At 36.3% G+C, this 20892-nt stretch overlaps 1 protein-coding gene and 1 long non-coding RNA gene across 2 annotated transcripts in view; one reads left to right on the top strand and one right to left on the bottom strand.

Moving 5' to 3' along the window:
- Positions 1-2460: 2460 nt before the first annotated feature.
- LOC145985905 (uncharacterized) lies at positions 2461-10360 on the top strand. Its single transcript, XR_014441465.1, has 4 exons — positions 2461-2578; positions 5926-5985; positions 9141-9200; positions 10205-10360. It is a non-coding gene; the product is annotated as an uncharacterized LOC145985905 (long non-coding RNA).
- Positions 10361-11253: 893 nt separating this feature from the next.
- The window catches only part of LOC145985904 (uncharacterized), a 204820-nt gene continuing 195181 nt past the window's right edge, over positions 11254-20892 (bottom strand). The window contains exons 4-5 of the mRNA XM_083120042.1: positions 14349-15097; positions 11254-11574 (exon numbers count right to left, since the gene is read on the bottom strand). Coding sequence (XP_082976168.1) covers positions 14365-15097 — 733 coding nt within the window. The 3' untranslated portion in view covers positions 11254-11574; positions 14349-14364. The remainder of the gene's footprint in view (positions 11575-14348; positions 15098-20892) is intronic.

Raw genomic sequence — 20892 nt, 5'->3', positions numbered from 1 at the left:
TTAAAATATAATGACAATTCACATGATTACAAAAGAAACAGGTATTGTTGTGAAACATACCTTTCTACGAACGTTGACTCCTGTTCTTCTGCTCAGCAAATTTTGTTATTACTTTTTCGTTGTAGCCCTCTATCTTTGAAATGTATTCTATGTCTATTGTAAGCAAGTGCCAAGGCATTTGGTCTGTCTTGTTCCATTGCATTTCTTAAGCAGGTTTTAATACGCTTCAATGTGCTGAAACATCGTTCAGATTCAGCTGTTGCCACTGGAGTTATTAAAACTATGTTTGTCCTTTTTACTGTTTCTGAAAAGGTACCCTCTAAATAATTTTAAATAAAAAATGAATGCAATCTACTGATAGAGTTTATGTTTTTCAACTCTTCACTACAATAAAGAACACGAAGTTACCTCTTCTATGAAGGGATAATAAATCTGGGAAGATGCCTCTGTTTAAAGATTGTTCTCTTTCATTATGTCCTCGTAGAGCAAGTTCATGTCGACCACAGAATTTTAAGCAATCGATAATTCTATTTAATATATGCCTATTTTTCCGGACAAATTCATTATGTCTTGTAATTGACAGCCTATGTCCTTCATCAATTTGTGTTCGAACATCAACCCTGCCAAACTCACTCAAACATAGCGAATGAAAGCCACCAAAACACTACAGAACAACACGCGAGATCGAACGCGACGCAACGGAACTAGCCCCGAATCAGCACTCAAATCCATTGCACTCTCCCCTCCCTCCTCTCACTGCTAGCATGTGACCTTCACTGTAGCGTAGGTGGGTGTAGGCCACTCCTTCCTTTGCGACGTACCTCGGAAAACGATAATTGACATCAATGCCGCTAGGAGCGCTGTCGTATCCATTGCAACAGACGATGAATTTACGTGGGTAAAAATCGCCTTTTAAAAGACTGTGTGATAGTTATGCGTTATGGTGATTGTTAATTACGTGAATACGTACGTTTTTCTTTAGGGGCTAAGCCCCGGAAGCCCCAAGGGACGAGACGCCACTGGTCATATTGTATTAACTCACTTAGGTTTATAGCACCATCAGAGAGCTTATTCTTTATGCTCTGTGTATTCTGATAATAAACAGAGAAAGCAGTTGCATTTTGTTTTGAGGGACCGGGGTTAAGGTGGATGTCGCCGCACATGAGCGCGAGGCAAAGCAGGTGAAAGTGCCGTGCGACGGTTTGCTTACCTCGTGGTTCGTCCCCTTGGGTCGGTGACCGCGACATGGCTGCCGAGAGTCCAGGTACACATCCAGCTGCAGGAAATAAAAGCTCCTATTTCCCAGGCTCCATCCATCAAATGAAGCGTCAAAACTACACGCTGACCCACTAGAAAACTGTTCTTCACATACACGGCGTTGAAGCACACAAATATAACAAAAGACAGTAGAATAATGTCACATTTTGCAGAGAGAAAAAACATGCTTCGACTACGTTCCGCCATTATACTATAAATATTCTTGGAATTTTGGTTTATCGAGAATTCAATAAAGTTTACTCTTTTGATAAAAAATGTTCAAGAATCAACTCTTCAATTTTACTGATTGATTGATTGAGTTGGTGTTTTAAGTCTATTTATGTACAGAAAGGCTAATCGGGACGGCCCTACAGTTTCAATTGGGATCTGAACCACTATGTGCCTCCACCGGGTATCGAACCCGGGACCCCTTGATTACAAGGCGACGACGCTACCTACCACTGGACCATCGGGGAGGTCCTCTTCAATTTTATTGAACGCATAAATTCTTTGTTTTCGATTTTCTGTCAGTTTGCATAACTTTCAATTACGTGAATCCTATCACTAGCCAAAAACATTATTATGGATGATAAATTGATATTAAACACGAGATAATATTTATAACACATACAAATATCAAAATTAAGGTAGCATCTGTAACTAAAAAGGAATTGTCTAATATCACATCAGCTTATAATTAAGGATTTCATTTCCCATGAGACATATGGATAAATTATTTGTGTTTTTTTTATAATTGTATGAATACCAGACTACTCAGGTCGACATTTTATGTTCGAACCATTGGTTCTCTACTCTGTACCGTGACTGCTTCAGTCCAAGAGGTGCCAGAAGCTGTACGCCTTTTTCTAGAAGCATAGCAATGGCGGTGCCCAGTACATTTACTGTACACACATCATAAGAATGAATGTATTAATGGCGCATAGCCATAATCTCGCTAAAGCAACATTCATAGGATAGTTTGGAGAATTTCAAAGAAATGCTTCCAGAACGGTAAGCGTAATCTATAACAATAGCTAATGCGTGTGGACGGTTATGAAACCAAATACAAGGCCATTATGGATTGGATATGTAGCATACTAGGTCGTTTCCAAATCTGCCTATAGATTAACAATGAATCACCTAGCTTCATGGCTTGCTCTTCCACAGAGCGAAATCCCATTCAGTTCCTTATAAAAAGGTCTGAGGCGCCTTGAGCATTCAGTTAGCAAAGATGAAAGCTGCCGCTCTGTTTCTTGTTCTCTGTCTCCTTGTTCTTTTCTCTTTTACGTTGTGCAGTGATTGCATTGGGCATTTAGAAACGGTAAGGTTATTTAATGTAAATTAATTTTTCATTGCATCACATAATACAGCCTTCTGTACAGGCCACAACACAACTTTCTTCTGTTTATCGGGGCAGGCCCGTAGCTAGAGGGGGGTAGGGGGGCAACTGCCTCCCTGAGAGTCTGCTTTGCACCCCCACCCCTGTGAAATATACCGAATACATTCTTACCTGGAATTCTCACTAATCTTTACAATTATATCCTGTATTACTCTAGCAACATAACAAAGACATTTATTGATTTTGTGATTTATGAATGTGTGTGGGATTCCATATAATGTCGTATTAGAATTGCCGGAAAAAAATCCCTTCCAGATTCATACTTCGTGAAATGATTTCGCAATTTTCAGTATCTGGAACAGTTGTGACATTTTTGAGTAGTCTTGTATTAAAGGTGCCTAATGTATTTGGATGTTTTTCTTGGATGTCTTGCTATGAAGTTTGAACTGAATATTTTTTTGTTTACCAAGTCTACCTTTTGGTAATAGCGATTCATGTGATAGAGAGAGGGAGTGGATAAATGATTTTTGTTACTTAGCGTTGCTTTTATGCCACATCTAGCTAATCGTGACAATGAGTGATGACGTGAAATTTATGAAGAGGCACTCGCAAACAGTGCTGCACCCACAAGGGGGCAGGGGCATTGTCCCCCACCCAATCTTGGACGGAAGTCCAATTTAAGGGGGGCAAACATTGAAGTAAAGAAACATGACTATAAGATCGACCACAAGGAAAAAAACTTTGGACGAAAAGTCCCCGCGCAGCTTTCCCCTCTTCCCTTCAGCTAGCGCCATAAGGAAGCATGGTCCTCTCTCCCCCTCCCCTCCACGTGGGAGTACGGTGCACAGGAGTCGCGGGTCTGCGCAGGTTGTTTTGCTTGTGGTTCCACTATAGCAGAATCTAAGAATAGCAGGACAAATGGATACTCAATATGGAATTAGTTTTCAGGTGTTTCTTGCATCTTTTTCCAGGTGGCTAAGGGCACTTGCAGGGGGCACAGAGGAGCAATTGCCCTTTCGATTTCAAATTTTATACAAATAAAAGTACATTTCGTAAAATTTTCTTGCTCGCTTCGCTCGCATGCACAAATATGATAAGCAACATAGGTGTGTGTTATGATATCCATTTTATAAAGGAAAAGTTAAGTCTTAACCCTGACTTGTTTGCATGATATCGTTTCCATAGCATGTTATATATTGCTCTCAGAATTTTAAACAGCAGAAAATAAATGCCATTTGCAACTGCGAAGCTATCAATGGGATTGCATACATTCAGGACAGAAGATGCCATATTTCGATTGCTTCTAACATCAAAAGAAGAATTAGACGATCAAATAGTGATTGAGAAAAGTTGCTTGCCGTGATGTCCTGTACATGCTGTGAAAGTTGTCGGTGTTATCAGGCGGCACCCTATGAATATAGGTTCAAGAAAATGACAATACATTGTGCCTGTAGCAGACGTTGTCTGTTAAAATACCTCAGGCACAACCTAATTTTTTGACAAATAATTATGTCAACTCTTCTGCTATGGAGTGGACTCTCCTAATTTTAATCATATATCTTAAGCCATTCTATGACTGGCAGAAATCAGTATCAGCATAAAAAAACCCTGATATTTGGGGCTTGTATGCTTCTGCTCAAAAAGTGGTGGCGATAAGCGGCTGAGATATCGTTCGGATTCGTACCATAGTCATTAAGGAAGGTTTTTTCATAATGTAAACAGGATACAATATTTCCCTCTATAAAACTTTTTATGAAATATTAATGATGACACAGTAATCCAAGAAGTCATTGATTAATCAAGGAATTCTTATTTGTTTTTCGGGTGTCAAACACATGTATTTCAACACAATATTTTGCAAAATGATTAACGTAACCAGTAGGCAAACATTGTATGTATTGATGCAAGAGTCTTTCATTTGAAGCAAATAGAATCCGTGGTGGAGTAAGGGACCCATGTCTTAATGTTTTAGCAAGTAGGCCTACAAAAAATAAATTACAAATTTTTACACAATTCATCAAAGTGTAGATAATATGTAACCATTATTATTTAATTAATTCTATTTTTCTTGCATAACACAACACAATGGTGTTGTTGCATTCCCGTCAGATTCCTTTGTGCGTAAAAATCTTGCATACTGGAAACTAGAGGGAAACATGATGAAGCACTATTTATAAAGGACTTCCTTAATCAGTTCTGTGGAGAAGCCCGAAGCTGTTGGTACACATTAATCGTCTATTAACATTATTGACCTGTAAATATAAAGTAGATACAGTCCCGATTAGACTATTTATGTTAAACTTTATCTTTGTGTTCTTTGGTAGTCCGAAAGTTCATTATCGAAATATTGTGTTTTGATGTTGCTCGAACTCTTTTTGTTCGTTGTAGTTTCAAGATATCATCACTTTCCTGTTACTTATCACTTTTGGAGGGGGGGGGGCAAGTGCCCCTCTGTACCCTGCTATATCTGCCTTTGCAACACAATATATTAAAAATTTTCCCCTCTAGGATTGACTTCGCCCCCCTAATAACAATTCCTGGCTACGTGCCTGTATCGGGGCGTTTAACCGTTTGGTGACTGGCCAAGGTAAGGCAATCCCACATAGTCTAAACATAAAATTACTTTTGAACTAATCCTCTTCCACCATTCTCCCATAATATGCAACGCTACGTATGCAAACAGGATATTAATTACACTCTCATTCTGCTTGTGAAATAAAATTCTGTCACATTGTTATATCTTTCTCTTTCTCTCTCTCACACACACTTTCGCCTCTCTCTCTCTACACATACCACTACCCATGAAGTAATTATTTTTCTGTTCTTTCTCGGTGTCTGTAGTGAGTATGTCAGTGGCGTGCCCAAGGGTGGGGGAGGTTGGTGGGGATCATAACCCTCGTTTTGCCTAAATCAATATCCAAACGGCATTCTGCTCTCTCTCTCTCTCTCTCTTTTCTTTCTCTTCCCCTCTCTCTCTTTTCTATTTCCTTTTATTCTGTAAGCAGCAGACAAGACATTAGAGAAGTTTAAGTTATATGTTTATTATATTTTCTTTAAAAAATCTATGTTTTTTATTAAATGAAAGAAAAGCGTCTGGGTGACAAACTACAGATATCAAATAAATGGAAATAATAGGATTTAATGAATTAATTAAATAAATAATTTATAATTAATCATTATAAACAATTTAAACGTATGGACATGATTTTATTAATGACTCATTAAAGACAGAATTCCGTTAAACAAGTGCATAATATACATTAGTTTTCATTGCAATTTTGACAATATTAACTATTTGTGAGGTACTAATAGCAGACTACACATTTCAGTGCGACGAAGATTCGGAATGTTGCGATGGGATGAAGTGCATACTTTATGAATGCATATAGGTCAGTGATTTTTTTCATTACTTTACTTACTATGTGTGTGCAGCGAACAGTATAGTGCCGCTTGTAAACGCCTCAAAGAATTTGACAGAAGGAAGATGCTTCCGTTATAAGACAGTTTATTTTTGTCTACGTTATCTACTAACCAAAATGCATTCTAATTAACCTGAACTGAGGTCATTAGTGACTATAAGCTTTAGTGACGAGTACAGTGCTGATTACCACAGGCTTTTCCTCTCAACTATATTATATACTTACTTTGCTTTTCCTCGCCTTAAACACATGTTTCTTCATCACATGAATCACAATCCCATACCCTAGTCCTCAGCGGATCTGTGTGCTTCTAAAACAGAAAAGTATCCCGGAGTACTGTAACTCACTTATGATGCTATAGAATTATATATATGTATTTTTTATGGACATTCCATTTTTTTTTTGTTTCACTATAAACTAAATTTGTAATGTATTTGGTTCGAGACTATAGATTTAGGTTCACTATACCCGAATGTTCACTACAACCGAGTTGAAGGCATTTAGACTTGACTATAATTATATTTTTTCAAGTTCGGAAGTTTTATATTTGGACATGCACGTAATGTAACATTTTAATACATTCTGAGGCCAACCACAAATTCTAATGATACCAGAAGTCCTACATGAATCGTAAACTTGATCGATCTCGTCGATAGCATAACAGCTGTCGCCTTTTAGTCAAGTAGTCCTGCGTTTGATTTCCGGAGGAGCTGCCTACACTTTACTCTGATGCTCTAGAATCCATTAGCTTCTCTGAACATAAAGTGTGTGTGTGTGGGGGGGGGGGGGGGTGAGCGATGTTATTTATATGCTAGCCAACGGAAGCCTTCCCGATGCCGTGGAGGTAATGAGTTTGAATTTGCGATTTTAAGTCCACTTTTATGCTCAAATAGGCTAACTGGGACTAGACCTACAGTTTAAACTGGGATCCAAACTGCTATCGAACCTTGTGGAGAGAGTCACCTTGTAATGAAGAGGTTCCGGGTTCAGTATGGGTGGGGGAAAATTAGATAGTGTTAAATTGCTGTTCTGTCTGAGTGTCCCTTTCATCAATTTCATCAGTCATACTTATCGTCACGATTAGCCAAAAAGTGGCAAAAAACGTATGCTAAATGACAAAAATCAAACTAACATTTTATTTACTCTGAGGCTGCGTGTGTTTGGTACACTGCTGTTCAGATAAAATGGCACATACTTCAACTGTCCGCACTTATGTGAATATGAGTGTACTTTGTCTTGGAAGTAGAACAAATCTGGTGACCTTCATATGCTCGTGTGGCAAGAAAAGTGTTAATGCCTAGCCATAATCTCACAACAAAACGTACGTGAATAATCTTTATATAATGCGAAGAAATGCATAAAATTGTAAGAATAGGCAATGCTTGTGTGTAAGCAAGCTTCCGTAACTAAATGCAAGACCATTGTCCCTTGAGTATGCAGCATACTTTATCGTTTCCAAACCCTGACACTAGAAACATTAAATAATAAACCAATTAGCTTCATAGCTTACTCTTGTTCAGAGTGGAATTGCATTAATTATAAATTGACTTGAGGAGCTTGAAGCACCCAGTTAGCAAAGATGAAAGTAGCCTTTCTGGTTCTAGTCTTATCTCTCCTGGTTCTTTCGTCGTGTTCATTAGTCACCGGCGGTTGCGTTGAGAAAAAGGGATCGGTAAGCACGATATAGGTTATGTACAGGGTGTTGCTCTGAAAAAGGTAACTGAGAGTATCCATAATTTACAATGCTTAGTTAGTTACCTTCTTTTTGCAACACTTGTACTTACATTAGACTGTGTCAGATATTCACTTTGTGAATTAGACTTGCACTGCAGGTATGGTCCGAACAGTTATGATTTCAAGTTCTTAAGAATGGAATAAAATTACAGTATTATTATTATTAGGACGAAGATTATTATGTAATTTACATATTTTTCCTACGTATGTAAAGTTCTCTCTGATCATTGCACCGTGCCATTAAGGCACATGTGAGGGAGGTGTGGAGGTAGGACTCTACACATTCTCTGTCTCGGATCTTGTTGCCTCGGACATCTGGGAGAAAACTGAGTTCCTGATGCAAATGCATGTAGTCCTTTCGTATATATTTTTTATGAATGTATTCAGGCACAACTTCGAAGGGGCCTCTTCCATGACGTAGTGGTACCTCCGTGTTCTTGTAATCAAGGCGATGCGAGTTGATTCTGTCGGAGTCAATTTGCACAGTGGTTCACATCTCTCTTTGAACTGCAGGTCCTGTCCCGATGAGCCTATCTGACCACACGGTCGACTTAAACGAACTTTGACAAACAATGTCTGGCCATAAAACTTGATAACAAATTCATCTTAGTAACTCAATGAAACATAATTAAATAATTATAGTAATATAATTGATGAAAATTAATATAGAAATCAAATAACACCAGTAAATAAGTTAATATGTGCACTTAATAGAGAATAGAGATATCCCCAATGAATTCAGAATATTCCACTACTTAGTTAATTTTAAGCTGATTAGTCTATCTGTAATCCTTCTACCATAAGATACGGTGTTGTTTACGAATGCAAGAAAAATGCAACATACAGACGTTATAATTCTAAGTTTTCATATTCGTTGGGAATTAACGTACCCTAATATTAGACTGCTAGTTTCAGCATCCATCTGTTGTCTCTCTAAATCTTATTCATAATAAAACTTCCAATTCTTTCAGTGTGTTTAATGGAAGCAGGCAATATTCGAAATTGCTTAGGTAATTATTTTATATTAATTTAATATCTGATTTGACTGTTTGTCAGTGAGTTACATTTGTGTAATTTCTGTTCGATACATATGTATTATATGATGTTATGCATTATAGGTAATACATACGTAAGATATAATGCATTGCATGTGTGATAAGAAAAGGCTTTGTGTGGCCCTAACCTATCTATATGAACATAAAGAAACAATAATAATAATGTAATAGTACTCATACGTGAAATTACATTAATCATTCAGTTAAAGGTTAATTTAATTCAACAAAATTAGAACTGTATTAAAAATGTCAATCCATAAAGTAAATGTGCATTTCTTTGTTATTTCTACAATATGAACTATCTTCAAGTTGTTAATAGAAAATTATACATTTTAGTGTGACAGGAATGCAGAATGTTGCAAAGGAATGAAGTGCAAATGTTTTGCATGCTTATAGGTGAGTCGACATCTTTTAAGCGATTTTAAGTGTATATTAATTCTATCTATACACTCGAAAGAAGCATTAATATTATTATTTAAGAAACAAAATCAAATATAAAATTCTTTTAACGGCAGTCATGGACTTGTAGTGTCATTTCTTGCGTTTTCAAGAGTTTTCTATTCGATGAAACTAGCTAAAATTTTTGAATCTTAAGTATTTAATTTTAAATTAATTTTAAAAAGTAACATAGACATATATAGTGAAATACGTGTACACAGATTAGCACATTTGTTATCAAATCCAACGTGCTTGAGGAAGCTCTTCTTAAGAAAGCTGCAAAAATTAACATACGACACAACTGGTTCGGCATATTGAATATGGCCGATAAATGCAGCTGTCAAGTACATGTTAGCCTACAAAGACAATTTTCTAAGTTATATCTGCAATTTTAGGGCAAAATTTCTTTAATTAATTCCTAAAATAAATCGTAAAATACTTCACATCATTACAATTAATGGATCAGCATATTGCATATGTGCTACCAAAATGCTAGCAGTGGTTACAGTGGCTTTATTAAAGTTGTTTATTAATTTTGTGTGAAAAAGAGTAAACTTGAAGCTCCAAATTTTTGAGAGTTCATACATTTGTACCCTGCAAAAATAGAGTTACTCTGGTAAACGAATGCCCCTGGAATTGAAGCGGGGCGGCACTTTCTGGAAAATCATCACCAGGGGCGTAATATCTCTTTGCTTTCAACAGTCACCTAGACGTGAATCAGAGTTCATGCTTGAAAAGAATCCTCTCCCGGAGACATGTTCATGAATATTTCAAACAATCTTCAAACAACACATATATGGCAAGTAAAGCTTTGAGTACGTGATAATTATTCGTGACGTACTTTGCTGGCTTACCAGAAGTAGGAGACGTATGATGTTACTGAATACGAAAAATGTGATATCATATTACATTTGTTTTTAGCCCATTTTATTAATTAACATGCTATACTTTGAACTTTACAGGTTGATAATAAAATAACAAACATGGCATCCATTTGTTTCCTAGGACACGAAACTGGGTTCCAGGAAGAAAAGAGATCTAAAAGCCATGTATGTTGCATTCGACCAAGAAAAATGCACGTGTTATTATTATTACAAGATTAATAAAATGTCGAAGTAGTTGGGAAATATCAAGTTTGATTTCAGTGCACGAAAATATTTAATAAAACTTTTTAGAGATAATGATTTAAACCTTACCTCCTTATAGATTTCATTTACTTTTTTTTTTTTCATTAGGTGTATAAATATCGATTCTTCTTCGGTTGTGCCGGACCCTTGGCGGAGTGATTAGTACATCGCGCTACGACGCCTGGTGTCAAATCCCGGCTTGGGCATGGATGTTTGTTTGTGAGTGTCCATTCATCAATTTCATCACATCATCACTCATCCCCATCTTCGCAAATTAACCGAAAGTGGCACAAAAAGCGAAGTAACATAAAGCAAATCAGTCAGTCAGTCAATCAATCAATCCTTGGTAAATGTATTTTTCCCTATAAATAAAGACATGTAGAACGTTTAAAGAGCGTTTTGCTCAACAGATATTAAGAAATGGAATCATCTGAATTTTCATTATTTGTCCATTACTTGACGGTGGATTGAAATTTTGGCCTTTCTTTATATACATAAAGAAACACGAATTTAAGAAATAATTAAACATGAAGCAAGCTTATTTTCTAAGCTTCAACATATCATGCTATTTACTTCTAATAATAAATAACTACTCACATATTAAATGTGACTTCTTCCCACAGAAAATACTCTCGCCTGCTTCTCTGCCACCCCACTATATTTTTTATTGGCACATCAGTCGTAGAACACTTCTTGACAGGGAAATAACTACAGCCGAGAGCATGCAGGCAGAGAGAACTGTACACATGTTGATGCTGATTGTTTGAACCCAAATACTACTACCCTTATCAGCACAAGACTTGAAATTTTAATGAATGTGGTGAACACGGAACTAAGATTCCGAAAAAAAAGAAAAGAAAAGAGCACAAGAACTGGTTTTGACACCATGCTTTTATTGTCTAAAATACATTCACATGAACAGAAAATTATCTGGTAAATGCAATACAGAGAGGAAAATGCAACAAGTGAATACTCGATTACAAAATGCAAGAGACTAAAATTTGTGACGAGATAAAGAAAAAGGGTAAACTATGATATGTGAATATTCTCTTTACACATGATCGAGGGAAACATTCAACATGAAGGAATTATAAGGTGTCCAATTGTTCAACAAGATGCCAGCATCGTTTTTCTTCATCTTAGCTACAGGAAAATTCGGGGGTTTCTATGTGCAGCGCCAAGTAGGTGGAAGTTCACTGGTGCTCCTTGAAAGAATGAAGAAATAAGTCAACACAAGTCGCAATGTGGCATACAATTACAAACTATTTGCACATTACAATATAGATACATATGCTTTTGCTTCTATTATTTGTGGTTGTCTGTATGACATACTATCATATTTCGTATTTATGAACATTAAGTTGATTTAAGAATTCATGCTGTACAGTGGGATCCATGAGTATTACCGTGCAAATTGTCCATGACTATTTTCATTAATTTTTCTCTTACATCCTGTATGTTTTTAAGTTATGGATTTTTATGTATGATGGTGCAGAAGTTGTCAACAGCTTGTTGTGAGTTTTCTTTTAATTCTTAAAGCTCTTATTGGGTCAAATAAAGTGCACGAACATGGTGATGGACAATTTGCACGGTAATACTCATGGATCCCACTGTACGAACCTTATAATTGTTCCTATTTTGTGCTAGTAAGTCTACTGTGCAAAATGTCTTGCCAGATACATTGAACTTAATATCTCTCTCTTATTCCTGATCTCTATTTTGTTTTTCAATTTTCCTATTTCAGTCTGGGAATCTACTGTATATAGTATTAAAAATATGTAGTATAAGTACAAGTATAAGTCCTACATTACTAAACTTTTGGTTTCGGTTTTAGAACTGTAGGAATTCCTTTCAGTATATAGAGTTCAATGGACCAAGATTCATTTATGGTTTCTTTCAATTTAAAACAACTAAAAGATATATATTAAAAAAAAATATTTTTGCTTCGCTACGAAATGAAGCTTTGTCTATGAAACAATTGTATACATTTAAGACTTATTTTTGTCGCTCAATTCAGAGACTAGTGTTATTCCCTGGCATTCTAAGGAATTGGCAAGCTTCTTAGTCTAGCAACAAATAATGGTAGCAACTTAATTAAATATTTTTTACAACTCTTTTCAACGATTACATATAATAGTGTTAATCAAATGCTTGAAGGACGATACATGTATTCGCACGTTATAACAATCTTACGCGTGTACAATACGAAGTAATTGTTAAACACACACACATCTACACAATTTGAAACACACATATACACGTGAAAGCAATAGGGCTAATTGTATATGTCACAATTGTTATTTGATTAATTATCTTTGGATTCCCTATTGTCAGAATAGTGTATGTATAACATATTATTGCCGAGCATTTATTCATTCAATTGCAACTGATGGCATACGTATGTTGTGATAAGTGTATTGTAATCATATGATTAATGCATCGTACATTATGTTTCAGTAATAAACGAATGAAGTGAAAGATTTCTGACCAGTCTATTCTACGTAAATGAGAAGACTTGCTGCTTATTTTGATCTAAGACAGCGAACAAATTTTATTTCATCTGTGCGAAAATTTAACAGGAAAGACTAGATTATTTAAAAGGCGAAAATAAACTAAGATATATGATTGTGGAAATGTCATTACAGTATTTCGAACTCTCATGATTGTGCTACCCTTGTCAATTAGAAAAACTTATTTTTATTAAGTAAGGAAATATTTCACACGGATAAATATCCAAGAAATTAATATCCAATTTCAAAATTTGCTATTTATCATTCAAAATGCAATCGAACTTGCCACTCGTAGGAATGAAGCATATGCTTGACTTTTTTACACGAGAGCACATATAAAATGAATTTTGGTTCGTAGTGAATACTAAAATTGTGTCAACACAGCCCATAAAATTCACGAAAATTTTTCATGTTTTTATGTAAATACTTTTTATATGAAATAATTTGTGCGGAAATGAGTTCTATCATACCTTTAGAAAGGCGAGTTGAAGAAAATGTAACATATATTTGATGTCAGTATCTGCAATCTAAGAATCAATTGTAATTGAGTTTTTCTTTTCATATTTCAAGAACAAGTCCTCTCCCCCTCCCTTGTGGCAGAGTGGTCAGCGTAATACGCTACGTATAGTAGGTTCGAACCCTGGATGTGACATGGGTGTTTATCTACATATGTATTTCATTAGTTCAACATTCATCATCATAGTAATGCCTAGCTTAAGATATACAAAAGGAACGTAAAGTAACAAAAATACAGAAACCCAGTTATTTATGCGGCGAAAAAAGTAACCTCCCAATTTAATTTTAATCTTGTGTTGATTATAATTTATATTAGAAAAGTGAAAGGTTTGTGGTATGATTCGAAAGTCAGCAACCAAAAGCTAGGTGGTAAGCCATGGAATACGAGATATGCTCTATATAAATTAGAACAAATGAGGAAATGAGAGCATTAATTTGCTTTGTGAATTGAATTCAGGTCTCTATTATTTTAACTGTGTTTATTACAAATCAATAGCTCTCCGTCTACTATAAGATCATTTAAGATATAGTTTACTAATGTATCTCCCGCAAACTTGAATATCTAGCACAATGTAACACTTTATTACAGTGGAGTGACCAAGAAATAACACCTTATCAATTTTTGCAGTTATCGGTTTTCGAAACGCATACAAGAAAGCTATGCTGAAAACAAAACAAACTGGAAGCAGGAGGCCGTCAGTATACACCTAAAGAGATGGAAAAATAACTACAAATATACAAGTACGGAACATACACAGAAGCGCCGCCGGTTTACGAAACCACACATCACTACATGAAAACATTTTAGAAAAATCTCCACCATTAGACAAGAAGCGCTGGAAACATTGTTCACAAGAAACGCAGAGGATTGACGTTGAACACGGTCAAGAGGACAGTGGACATTACCATCACCAGGATTTTCAGCACAGAATACCAACGGAAGCCAAGTTTACCATAATGTCTTGGTCCTCATATCGTGTTAAATCTGCATATCCTGTGCATGGGGAAGAGGTAGCAAAGGCCTTGGACGCCTCCAGGAGATCTTTTTCCTGGACTCCTTCCAGAGCTGAAGTAGTCGTCCCCTCCAGAACCCACAACGGCATCATTGACGCATTGCTCGTCGAAGGTGTTCACGCATTTTCTCTTCGTGAACTTCTTACCAACAATGTTACTCCTTCTTTCAACAGTGAATCTCCTGCCTGGGCTGTTGCTTGGATCGAATACGTCTCCGTCGTTGTTGCCACTGTCGTTGGTGCAGTTCTCGTCCCACAAATTTATGTCGCAGTCCCTGGAGTTACGTTCTGGACTTCGAACAGGGACCAACAGATTTCCAGGCCTGTTTGCAGGGTCTGCAATTTGACCGTCGAAGCAGTTCTTATCGAAAGCGTCGGTGCACCTCGATCCTGACTGCAGCCTATAGTAAACATCAGCGTATAGGTTTCCGAGATCCGCTTTTACTACGTCATAACTGGGCCTCTTCGTTTGGAGAACCGGAACTCCTCTTTTGCCTGGAGTATCATCCGGGCTGAAACTCTCGCCTCCGGTGCCGGAGTCGTTGATGCAGTTCTCGTCAAACAGGCTTAGGCAGGATTTTTTTGATCTGGGAAACAATTTGGGCGTGGAGCTGTGGTAACTTGAACTGCCAGATGGAGCAAAATATTGGTCCCGAACGATTCCAATATTAACAGCCTGCTGCATGCTGCTAGGGCGGTACAAAAGTAAAAAAAAATGAAGCTGATCATATTGATATCGGCCTTATTTGTACCTTTTTCTATACACCAGCAAACTGATTGTCATTATTATTTTTTAAAATTACGAATTAGAATTTTCTTAAGAAGGTATTTTATATTGAAACACAAAATATGTACGAATAACTATAAATTAAAAACCATTCCAGATGACACGTGGCTGATAGTCCGAAGGAAGGTTTGTGGCCACCATTTTCTTTTAAAGTCAATACAAATAGTATGTTACTGTGTTGCTGTTTGGGCATATTTTGAATTGGCCAGTTTTATCAACGAAATATGGCGGCCAATAATTTTACTATAGGATGTAGAATTTACATTACTATGCAAAAGGAAAAGGAGTATTTGAAATTTGTTTCTATTTGTTGTAGAACGAATTGTATTAAGTTCGTATTTTAAAACCGGAATGCATAACCATATGCAAAATCAAAGAAGGAGAAACTATTGTAAAACTATCTAAAACTATTGAAAAAAGTGGCAGGTGTCATCAAAGGAAATTAGCTGCCACTCGTAAACAAAATTCAACGTAAAATGTTTTAAATCGTCAAAAAATTAGGATTTTTAAAAATAGTCGCGGAAACAATTCTGGTCCACCTTACATGGAATGACTCGAACAGTAAAATAACTTTTTGTTTCATTGAAACAAATATGATTAGAAGATAACCATTACGTGAAGCAATAATTAAGATTTTTTTTTAAAATGTAGGAAGATTTATCACCGACTTTATTTTCTCCTTGATTAGATGTTCAAGCTTGACGAACAATAACGATACAGCTCTTGATATTTATTTAATCCAACTTTGTAACAAAATAAGCTAGTATTTATTGTGGAAGATTTTGTTGCGATGAAGGACTGCCTGGAAGCGTGGCATTGTCGATGTTCGGTGTGTGGAAGATTTGATATGACTATCATTGTGCAAGATCGACTACTTGGTTCACAAGAACAACATTTGAGAACGATATTAATAATAATAATATATATATATAATACGATTATATAACATATAATTAATCATAATAATAAAGAATAATATAATTTTGGCTCGCGGTTTTGTCCTCAAAAATCTGGCAAATCTACTGATATATAGTGGACGTTGATGGATGCCCTAGGAAAGACACAAGATGTGAAATCCTCCGAAAATCCTGTATATTTTGAAAGGAAGCAAAATACTGTTAGATACACCGCGGCGCTGCTACCTTTAATCTACAGGTTGTTGAGGCTCCTGCGACGTCTCTTGCCGGGATTCACGAAGGACTCGTAGTGCCTGGCCTCGTTGACGGCGTTGAATGCGTCCTTGTAGTCGCAGCTGTGGGACATCCCTCCGTTCAGGAAACAGGTCCTCTTGCTGGAAATACATGGTTGTTGGTGTTTATTTGTTGCTCATTAGCATGTATAAAGAAATCACATTTTTGTATATGCACCAAACTACATCCTGTACGTACTAAATGTTGACTTACGTTCAGTAGCGTAACTAAGGACTTAAGAGGTCTCTCACTCTTAAATTTCTATAACGAAAAATTTGTTCAGCTTGTCTTTCACCTCGATAAATCATTATTCTTTCAGAAATACAGCTGTGATGAAAGTAAACATATACGATTCATAAATCACCATGTTGGTGTTAAACTCCGCCCCACATTAGAGGCATGTATTATCTATTCTACAGCTTACAACAATCCTAACATTATTGTCTTTTCCCCAAGCATTAGTGTAAGATTTCCTTTGTTGTTAGTTTCCCACCTTTGTTCAAGACTTAGCCGTTTGAATGTCGACGCCCTTTTATTTCTTGAAGCCACTGCTAGGTCATTTGAAGCGATATCATGGGTACTTTGTAGGTGTAATTCAGGTAGATTTTTCAGATATTTAACACAATATCTGAAGAACAACATTTAAACACAAATAAAAGCAGGTACTTAAAAGTCACGGCAATATTTTATAATACGCTGGAAAAGTTTGGTAAACGATATGTTTTTAATTTATCGCTTCATTTTTTTCTGCCAACTGGCGAGAACCACTGAGATGCTCACTTAGTTACGCCACTGCTTAGATCTAACATAATAATAATAATAATAATAATAATAATAATAATAATAATAATACATTTCTTTAACATTACACAAACTTAACACAGCCGAAGTTATTTTTTCCGAATTTCGTTGAGTTTGGCCTTTCCTTCAAGCAATACTAAAATGATGTTTGACAAAATACAAATAAACTCACAGAGAAAATTATGCAGACATATCGCAGATTGGAGGGCGTGTGACTCCCACACAGGACATCCGGGTTCGTATATCTGTGTGGATTACCTCAGGTGGGAATTTTTTTCTCCATTTCCTCGCTTGAGCGACTGTGCGTTTCATCCTGCCTCGGAGCAATGGATACTGGGAGAAACCATGAAGGGTAAAGGCAGCCGCAGCATGGTGCGGATCACATCACCGCAGTCGAGAGATTGATTACTGATATCGAGAATGTTGTCAGGACATACCTCGACACGCCCTATGTGCCTTTATATCACGGTACAATGCACAGTTTTACCGTTCTTCATGTTGATGAATATATTTGTTTGGCATGTATAAAACTGAATATCGAAAACACATTTTTTTAGTAAATGAATTGATGATAAACATTGTTTGCAAATATTCATTTCCATGTGTAATATTTCATATTAGTTGAAACGTATGGGGTGAGCTAAAAGTCATTAACCAACTACATATCTCTAAAAAAAGACAAAGACAAAATAATAAGTGTTTTCATTCCTGCACCTCTGAAGTACTGTATGTTACCATGCCCATCCGCCATCTTGTATTACATCACCTTGAATTGAAATTTTGAATTTGAAAGTCTAAAGTGGAGATGTGAAATTTTTCGAGAAATCAAATGGTGTTCAGAGATGTATAGGAATTGTTTTCTATGAGTTTTCTCCTTTCCTTATTTCGGTGCTAAGTATGAGTAGTATAGATTAGGTCCTTCTAGGCCATCTTCTAGGACCTCATCAAAAGATGGCCTAGAAAGAACTAAACCATACTACTAGTAAGGCTACAGAACATAGGCATAGCTACGGGATGTGCCGAGTGTGCCTAGGCACACCCTAATGGGCTGCTTTATCAAAGAGAATTAAAGACAGATATTTCAATAAGAGAGAAAATAAGCGGCAGTTTGTAAGAAGTTGAAAATGTCATTACATGGTACAAACGTGTGCATTATCGCTAATGAAATGAGTGTCTGTAGTTTTTCGATTTTGTGATGTCATTGGAGAAGGAAGATATTTACTGCATTCTACTCTGTACTGCAGCGTCTTTCTTCTATACCTGTCACAAGCTGCACGTGTGAGAGAGCTTTCTCCAAGCTTTACCAAGTTAAAACTAAATTAAGAGCAACTCAGAAGCAGTTTAGATTGAAAGCCCTGCTCTCGCTATTGTCACGTGCCAGTTTCGACGACACAATGAAAAATGCAAGGAAGAAATGTTTCCCGAGAGCGACGATAGATGGCAGCACGCCATGTAAAGAAAAGCAGAGTTCATTGTAGAAAATAGGAGCGGAGATGATATATATTATAGTAAATGAAAAATACATAAAGGAAGAGTATAAAAATTATAGAAGGAGTGAATAAAATGTTGTATATAGCCAATTATGATAAATAAGAATATGCTCGTATATGAAACAATTATGAAAGTTAATAAGTGAGCAAATGAATTCAGAAATGTATATCCCTCTCCTTTTTGATCATCTGACGAGGAGAACATCGTCAGCTTTTGTGTTTCTCCGTCCCTCGGTGGCGCTGTGTTCAAATTAGACGCCCCGAAGCACTTACGGTTGCGCTTCTTATTAGACGCACTGGGCCGTAGGCAGCGCTTTGCTGTTAGCGATCCTGGGCTATTCCCCTTTTGGTCGTTACATAGGAGGTGGCGCTATTGTCAGTTTAGTCGACCCTACTCTTTCTATAAGTATAGCTTGCGTAGTTGCCAAAGAAGTGGGGAAAGCGAGCGCATATATGTAATAAATAAGATTACGCTTTAAAAGGAAAGAAAATGAATTAGAAGAAAGAAAACAAGAAGCAGCCTTTTCCAAAATAGAAGGAGGAAAAGAAGAAGAAGCCTTTTCCAAAATAGGAGGAAAAGAAGAAGAAGCCTTTTCCCAAAATAGAAGGAAGAAAAGAAGAAGAAGCATTTTCCAAAATCAAAGAGAAGAAAAGGAAGAAGTATTTTCCAAAAATAGAAAGAAGAAAGAAGAAGAAGGAAAAGAAGAAGAAGCCTTTTCCCAAATCAAAGAGAAGAAAAAGAAGAAGAAGTCTTTTCAAAAAATAAAAAGAAGAAGAAGCCTTTTCCAAAATAGAAGGAAGAAAAGAAGATTTCCTTTCAAGAAGAATATAACCGACGTAAATTTGGAATCAGCATATATATATATATTTCAATGTATATATTTTCTCTGTATTGTGTACAGTTTTCAGAATATAGATCCGCATTTAACTATATCCTCTTGGCTATAAAACGCTTTCTTATTTGGAATTCTCGAATAAAGAACCTATCCCCTGAGATTAAGAATTTCTATAGCCGTGGTAAATAACATTTAAGTACGTACCATCAAAGGGCGTAGCACTATTTGTGGAACAGGAAAAAGCTTAGTCTTTTGATGTAAATGAAGTTATTGATGAGTTTAAGAACATTGTACCCTTTGACAGACGTCTCTTGTTATAGATGACGTGTATTTTGATGTATTTGTTTGTAACATTTATGAACATTTTGTGTGTGTGTAATTTCTATGCAATTTGATTTTTTTCTACTACATATATATTCAGAAATTTCCAACACTGTCATTTAGTGAATTTATATTTCTTTACAAATATCAGTCCAGTTAAAGAGCCAAGTGATTGTGTTGCAAAATATGCTATTAAAAAGGTGCAAGACCTCATTTTTTTTCTTTGTGCACACCCAAATATGAAGTTCTAGCTGCTCCTATGCTACAGAACCTCTTCCTTAAGTTCAACTGTTCAACTGCAATGCACGTAATTCTATTAGATTGGACTGATTACTGAGCTTTCTGCTAAAAAAAAACAAAAAACAGACAGAACATTCACACATTGAAGAGACCTTGGATTTGAATGTGTACATCCAATAAGTATACATTTTTCACGGTCGCGTTGTTACCTTAGAAGAAGCACCAGGAAAAACAGTCCTAATTTCCTTTCATTTCCTTTGACATCTTTTTCGGTCCCATGAACGAAAAGCGCCACTTCTCTGTCTGAAACTTGGAAATAAATTTCAAAGGATTCTGATTGCCAACACGTACTAAGAAAATTGAAATTCTCTTTCCGCCCTGGCATATTGATGCAGCGTACCTCTCACCAGCCGTTTTGTCGCATCAACTTCTTATGATCAATATTTGACATCCTGTCAGAATTTGTTAATATACAGAGGCGTTGCTTTAGATATGGGTGGAGAGTAAATTGCACCTATAGAGTGGGTGACTTTTTCTCGCTAAAGTATAAAATGTATTGAAAAACTCGCGTGCTATGAATTCAATAATAGTATGCAACACTGCTCTCACAATGTGTTTTTGGTATAAGAAAGCGTTGAGTGCTTGAATTCAAAAGTTCGTGGTAGGAGTCCCGGTAAGGGCTTGAGAGTCCTATTTGGTAAGTAATAAAAGACATATCTACATTTTTCACTTTTCCTCTTATCTGTATAGATAGAGGAAAAGTTAAGGAGCAATATTTGTTGCTTTAAAATCGTAGCCAGCCTGAGGATTTATATACAC

Source organism: Lepisma saccharinum, chromosome 3 (assembly GCF_977018435.1).
Source record: "Lepisma saccharinum chromosome 3, izLepSacc3.1, whole genome shotgun sequence".
NCBI lineage: Eukaryota > Metazoa > Arthropoda > Insecta > Zygentoma > Lepismatidae > Lepisma > Lepisma saccharinum.
Note: the sequence above shows the minus strand (reverse complement) of the source record. Positions and strands in the feature narration are given on the sequence as shown.